The 7,346-nt window shown below is 41.5% G+C and overlaps 1 protein-coding gene across 4 annotated transcripts in view; it reads left to right on the plus strand.

Moving 5' to 3' along the window:
* Positions 1–4,748, plus strand: part of RWDD2B (RWD domain containing 2B) — a 5,825-nt gene extending 1,077 nt beyond the window's left edge. For 2 of the 4 annotated variants that reach the window (XM_006021380.2, XM_006021379.3), the window contains exons 2-5: positions 1,480–1,709; positions 1,791–1,858; positions 2,223–2,588; positions 3,303–4,748. In XM_006021380.2, the coding sequence (XP_006021442.1) occupies positions 1,503–1,709; positions 1,791–1,858; positions 2,223–2,588; positions 3,303–3,537 (876 nt within the window). In that variant the 5' untranslated portion in view covers positions 1,480–1,502 and the 3' untranslated portion in view covers positions 3,538–4,748. Of the gene's footprint in view, positions 1–65; positions 546–1,479; positions 1,710–1,790; positions 1,859–2,222; positions 2,589–3,302 lie in introns of those variants that run through there. The other 2 variants (XM_025201335.1, XM_025201336.1) reach the window with 2 other exon arrangements.
* Positions 4,749–7,346: the final 2,598 nt, after the last annotated feature.

The raw sequence follows: 7,346 nt of genomic DNA on the forward strand, positions 1-7,346 counted from the left end.
CCTACCCATGGCAGGGGGTCGGACTCAGTGATCTAATAGGTCCCTTCTGACCCTAACATCTATGAAATAAAATACAAGGTGAAAAAGAGGTAGTCTGTGAAAAAGGGAATAGTTGGAGAGCAGAAAAGCAGGAACGGGAGAATCTAAAAGAGGGACAGGATGTCAGTGATAATATAAAAGGGTTGAAATCGGAAAACAAAAGGTAAGGCAGGGGAGGGGGGAGGAAGAAAACAGGACAAAAAGGCCAAAGGAAAAACACTACACAGGTAATAAATACAAGGTAAAAAAGAGGTTAGCAATAAAAAGGAGTGGGTGGGCTTTTGGCAGCCCTCAGCATGTATGGGCTGAGCTGTGGCTGGGAAAGCTCGCGCATAGCTGCTCTAGATTGTGAGGTGCACCTCTGCCCTGCCTCTTCTGCCATGTCCCCAGGACAGCAGTTCTCAACCTTTCTTTTCCTGCCCCAGGGCAGCCTCACATCCCCTCATTTTCTCTCTTGACTGAAATAACAGCATTTCTGTGGCCAAGAACTGGAAAAGACCACAAGTGTAGGTTTCTGTTTGAAATCCTTGGGTTTATATTGCGAATCCAGCTTGCACAACTACCAACGCTAACAATGCGTGGCGCTCTGCAGCACCCTGTAAAGGATCTTGAGGCCGTGGGTGTTGATGTGACACCCTGGTTGAGAACCACTGTCCTAGTCTCATCCAAACTAAATCAGCCTATACATCATTGTCAGCAGAGATCTGTGTGGCAACATGCCACCTTCCAGGCTCAGACTTCATTGGTTTTAGAATTAAAGCTTCACAGAAGGAGACTGAGGCTACCGATGCCAACTCTCGCTGACCCCCTGAAATGGGAAAGTCCGCTTTTCTCTCCTGTACCTGCCTTACATATTATCATTTTTTTTCTCATTGGACTGTGGCTGTATGCATTTTGTTGTTGTACGTGCATGTACAGGCCTGCCAGTAGCAACAAAGGTGGCACAGCTTATTTTCGTCAGTGAAATAAATATAAACATATTTAAATACATGCAGTGAGCCAATCCCCTGAGCAAGACTGTGCTATTTTTGCAGTTCCTGTTATGATTGTATAATCATTCTGCGAAAATAGGGAGGGTATATCTGTATTCCACACGTTGCTGGAATAATAGATCCCTAAAGATGGCCTCAGCTTCATAGCAAACTGTGAGTGCTGAAATAACACAAATGACTGAATTCAAATCTCCTTCCCCTCAGTAATCCAAAGAGGTTTCAGTTTGTAAATACAATGTGAAATCCTGGTTCTGCTTAAAACCAGTGGAAACACTGAGACAATACAAAAACAGTGTGTGAAGTATTAGCCTCTCCCTGCAGACCATTATGAATCGATTTTGGTGGACTTATATGAATTAATGTTATTTATGGAAAAATTCCAGAAGTGACTAGTGACCCTGCTTCTGTATTAGATTTGTAAAATTTTCCTAATTTCTTCTTTATTTAGGAAGCAGCCAAAACACAGCCAAAATGACTAATTGGGAAGAAGCTGAAGTACAAATTTCTGAGTTGGACCTTCTTTCTAGCATGTTTCCTGGTGAAGATGAGTTTATTGTGACAGACCAGCTGGCTTTAGCAGAACTAAAATGCTGTGTTGAAAATCAGTCTTCAGAGATGCCATCTTCAAAAGTTCAGTTTACACTAAATGTAAAGCCGCAGGTTCCTGATGCCACTATGGTAATATGGACATATTTTTAAAATTAAAATGTCACTTTTTTTTTTATAATCAGATTTTAATGTTCTTTTCCACCCCCACAGGTAGAGTTTTCGTTGTTCTTTGCATTGCCACTAAAATACCCAACTATTTTACCAGAAATTACTGTCAGGTACTACATATTTTTATATGGAAATAAAACTTACTACATCAGTCCCAGTACAGTAGCAAGAATCATTCCCTATTACAATAACTATGTTCACTTATTACCTGATTTTTCCTGTTTGAAATTTACAGATGAATGTCATTATAAAATCCATAGTTAACTTGTCTATTAAAGACTAAAATGTGACTTTACCTAATGCATCTAAGATAGTATAGTAATAATATAGAAAAAGGCATTACATTGGTAGATCAGTAATTTTCCACCAATTGTAAGCTAAAACAGAATTCTTAGCACTTTCTGATTTCCCTACCTTTTAAAAATATGCTATATTGCAACTAAATTTTAAGATAAACGTATATTTCTCCCTTAGGTCACCCTCATTAAGTCGATCACAGCAAATTCGACTGAACACAGATCTGAAAAACTACTTGATAAGAAACTGCAGCAGTGAGCCCTGTGTACTAAGTGCAAGAGAATGGGTTAAAGATCATGCATTGGCATATATTGACAAAGAGACTTCATCTTCCCCAGTGGTGACATCAAGTTCCATGGAAACAGAAGATGCCATTTTTACTAGGTTGTGGATTTATAGTCATCACATCTACAACAAACACAAAAGAAAGAATATTGTTGATTGGGCTAAGGAGCTCTCTCTATCTGGGTTTTGCATGCCAGGGAAGCCAGGTGTTGTTTGTGTAGAAGGCCTTCAGAGTACTTGTGAAGAGTTCTGGGCAAGGTCAGCTTTACTGTTTTTTAAATGTGACAGATGATTATTTATAATTATGTTTTGTCTTGTGGGTTTGGTTGGCAGATGGTCACCACATTGTAATAATGCAGGTAAAGTTTTTATAATTAAGTTGTTAATCATAACATGTTTGTAACTTTCCATATGTCCAACTACAGTCATTTGTCACATCCATCAGGATCGTTAATGTGGGTCTCTTCATTAGCCAGCTAGAAGTTCTCTCTTGACAAAGGTGTCTTCTGTTCTCTTCATCTCTGCATCAGTATATCAACTGGCATGCAGTGCCATCAGTTCTGTTTATATTGTTTAATGTTGCTTCTCTTATTTGTAGTTCTGAGTTGTGCAGATTCAGTGCAACTTAGCATATTTAGAAATGAAAGAACAAGAAAATTCCTAACATAGACAAAACTAAGGTGTATGATTATATTGAAATCTCAACTTTGTTGATTGCCTGCTTGCATTATTCTGTGAGTAATGAAACTAAGTGCCTTCAATTACTAGGGAGATTTAAGTATAAAGAAACAATGCTCTGTTTCTAGGAATGTTTGCATGTCTGATATTTTACATAAGGCCAATGAACTATATAACAGGTGTATTTGTACCAGATATATGCACAACTGAAATTTGTTAAAGAAAAAACATCCTTGTTTTATAATACTTCATAAAACATGGCATTTTACAGATTCATATTTTTTCTGTTTTCAGAGTCAGAAAATTAACATGGAAGAGAATTTTAATTCGCCACAGAGAAGACATGTCTTTGGAAGCAGGGCATGTTGAAATAAAGAAACAAAGAAAATTCTCATCTTTTGAAGAAAAAGTTTTTGATGCACATGGTAACAGAGGAAATCATATGGATCTGGGACAGCTATATCATTTTTTAGATGAAAGAGGATGTGCTGATATTTTTCAGATGTACTTTGGAGTTGAAGGACGTTAAATTATTAAGCATCCAAGCATTTGGAAAATTGTGTGATGGTTCTGGAATAGCTTATTTCCCTCCCACTTCTGAAGTAATTTATCGGCAAGGGAAATATGATTTTTATGATGAATCTAGTTTTCCATGAAAACAAATAGCAATCCTGAAAATGATTAGATGAATGCTTTGATACAAAATTTGATTGTAAGGGCAAGATCAGAGATGTCCTAATTACAAGGACAGAAAATGCCTCTGTAGAACTAGTGGACAGAGATCTAACATGGTGTTGTTCAAAGTACAACCACACACCAGATCCAGCCTGTGGGGTTCCCAACAGGTTTGGAAATTTGGTGGCATGGAAGCAGTGGTAGCATTAATTACCATAACTCTGGGAGCCTTGGCTACTGCTCCCCCACCATTACATTTCCAGACCCATGGGTAGCCTCACCAGCTGGCTGCTGCAACCTTGTGTGTAGGATCAACCTGGTGCACAAGACTGTCCCATGGTGGATCAAGAACTCAGAGGTGGACCCAGACCCTGCAAGCCAGATCTGGCTGGGAAATGGGTCACACTCCACTCGTCCAGCCTATGCAGCCTAAATGCAGTTCATTGATCTAGAACATGATGTTATCGAGAAGAGAATTGTATCTATGAACAGGTAAGGAATGAGGTGTGTGATTTTTTTTCACCCAATCATTGCAGCTATTTTAATTAGACAATCTCTCTAAGGAAACACTGACTTTTTTACATAATTGAACACTATGTATACATATGTACCAGAAGACTTTTTTGATGGCAGACATTTTTATTTATTTAATATTTACTGCTTATCCTACTCTTGCATGAATAATGGTGCTTTACACAAACAGGGCTTGGCCTCTGCCTCTTATTCATGCAAGTCATTTTACTGAAACAAGTGAGTAAAAATAACAGGATAAATGTTTGCAAAGGCAAGGGATTTGAATTGCTCCAAAGAATCAACTGTAATAGATTTGTTATTATTTGTTATTAGACATTGATTGAGTCCCCATTAGGCCAAGACCGTACCCCATATGACAATAAGAACTGTCCTTATGTGGAATTTACACTTGGCAAACTTATACACTTAGAAATCAGAAGCACTATTTATGTGAGAAAGTGTTTGCTGGGTCAGTTTACAATAGCTTGAGTCAGATTTCAACAAAGTTGTCATGAAGCAGTTCATAATAAAGCATCAAACATTGAATCTTAATTGTTTCTTTTTTTTCCTCTGTGTATGCACTGGACATTTTAAAGGTTGAAATGATATATGTTTCATAAAACGCATGCTTTTTGTGATAGAGATGATAGTAATAGGATTACTGAGTGAATACACTCTACTCTACACTCTGCAATTAACATTAAGAGTTAGAACCTTTTCTAGGCCCCAGGTGGCTTTTACAAGTTTTATGGAAATAGTGGGGTTGCCCTCAAGACTATAATTCCACTTTGGTTCTTAGAGCTTTCCCAAAGGGTTGCATTCCATCCGCCTAAAATGGGGTTATTCCACCTTATGGAAGTTATTTACGGTCGTCTGGGAAATCGCCATAGTTGCCCAAAAGATTGCCAGAACCTCTTATTGAAATCAATTTGGATGGGGTCGGCTCTGCAATTTGCACGGAAATGTTTGGACACAGGTTCAGAAAAGGATCCAGCTGCCTTTGTGTTGGGATCCCGAAGCAAGCATCCCCACGTGCATTCCCTTTCATGGAGCTTGGCAGAGCCTTGGCTTAACACCTGTTCAGGTGTTTAGCAAAGCAGAGGTTAGGTTCTGCTTTGGAGGTTCCCGCCCTGTTCTGTCATCTGTCACCACTGAGAATAATCTAGTTCCATCCTCTTTTGATAGTTGAAGGCTGCAATTAAATCCCCTCGGTCTCCTCGAGACTAAATTAGCTGAGTTCCTTCAGCCTCTCCTCCTAAGTCATGTGCCACAGCCCCCTCACCATTTTTGTTCCACTCCACTGGACTCTCCATGCTGCAACTTTTTCACATCCTTTCTGTAGTGGGAGGCCCAAAACTGGCACAGTATGCCAGATGTGGCCTCTCCAGCGCAGAATAGAGAGGAATAATTACTTCCCTCGATCTGCTGGGACTCCTACTAATGCAGCCCAGTATGCTGTTGGCCTTCTTCACAAGGGCACATTGTTGACTTATACCCAGTTTATTGTCCACTGTAACACTCAGATCCTTTTCTGCAGGGCTGCTGCTTAGCTAGTCGGTCCCCAGTCTGTACCACTGCATGGAATTGTTCCATTCTAAGCGTAGAATTTTGCACTTGTCCTTGTTGAACATTATGGGATTTCTTTTGGCCAAATCCTTGGAGTTGTCGAGGTCATTTTGAATCCTAGCCCTACCTTCCAGTCTATCTACTACAAACCCCAAGTTGATGTCATCTTCAAACTTGCTTAGGGTGCAGTCCATCTCATCTAGATGGTTAATGAAGATATTGAACAAAACCAGCCCCAGGACTGACCCCTGGGGCACTCCATTTGATACTGGCTGCCAACTAGACCCTAAACCATTGATCACTACCCATTGAAATTGACAATCCAACCCAGGGGCGATGTGTAGGGGGTGCACGTGCACCCCTTACAAACAGGCGCCACCGCCACTTGCCACCCCACTGCTGGCAGCGTCTGCGGGCAGTCCACGATCACTGCTGGTCACCGCCACCGCTGCTGGCAGCACCTGTGGGTGGTCGCCAACCCCTGGTTGGTACTCGCCCCCTCTGCTGACAGTGCTGGTAGCATCTGCGGGAGCTCTGCGCTTACTGCCACCGTGCTCCCGCTGGCGGCGGTGTCAGTACCAGCATGAACAATGTGGGGGCACGTGTCGTTCATGATCCAACCTGCTTTCTATCCACCTTACAGTCCATTCATCCAGCCCATACTTCCTTCTCTTGCCTGCAAGAATGTTGTGTGTGACTAACAAAAGCCTTGCTAAAGTCAAAGTATATCACATCCATTGGTCTCCCCGCATCCACAGAGCCAGTCATCTCATCACAGAAGCAATCAGGTTGGTCAGGAATGACTTGCCCTTGGTGAATCCATGCTGGCTGCTCCTAATCACCTTCTTCTCCTCCAAGTGCTTAGAAATGGATTTCTTAAGGAGTTGCCCCATGATTTTTCCAGGGACTGAGGTGAGACTGACTGTTCTGTAGTTACCTGGATCCACCTTCTTCCTTTTCTTCAACAGGGGCACTATGTTTGTCCTTATCCGATTACCATGAGTTTTCAAAAATAATGACCAGCAGCTCTGCAATCACACTGGACAACTCCCTTAGCACCCTTGGGTGCCTCCTGTTGGACCCCATGGAATTGTTCACATCCAGCTTTTCTAAAGAATCCCTAGGCTGTTCTTTTGTCACTATTGGCTGCTCACCTCATCCCCAAACTGTGCTGCCAGGTACAGTAGTCTGAGAGCTGACATTGCCGGTGAAGATGGAAGTAAAGGCATTGAGAACTTCAGCATTTTCTGCATGCTCTGTCACTAGGTTACCTCCCCCATACAATAAGGAACCCACACTTTCCCTGATCTTCCTCTTGCTAACATACTGCTAGAAACCATTTTTGTTACACTTCACATCCCTTGCTAGCTGCAACTCCAGTTGTGCTTTGTCCTTCCTGATGTTATCCCTGCATGCTCGAGCAATATTCTTATACTTTTCCCTCATCATCTGTCCAAGCTTCCATTTCTTGTAAGCTTTCTTTTTGTGTTTAAGCTCACTGAAGAGTCCTTTGCTAAGCCAAGCTGGTCACCTGCCATATTTGCTATTCTTCCTGGACATCGGGGTGGTTAGTGCCAATCTTGG

Source organism: Alligator sinensis, unplaced genomic scaffold (genome assembly GCF_000455745.1).
Source record: "Alligator sinensis unplaced genomic scaffold, ASM45574v1 scaffold373_1, whole genome shotgun sequence".
NCBI classification, from domain to species: domain Eukaryota; kingdom Metazoa; phylum Chordata; order Crocodylia; family Alligatoridae; genus Alligator; species Alligator sinensis.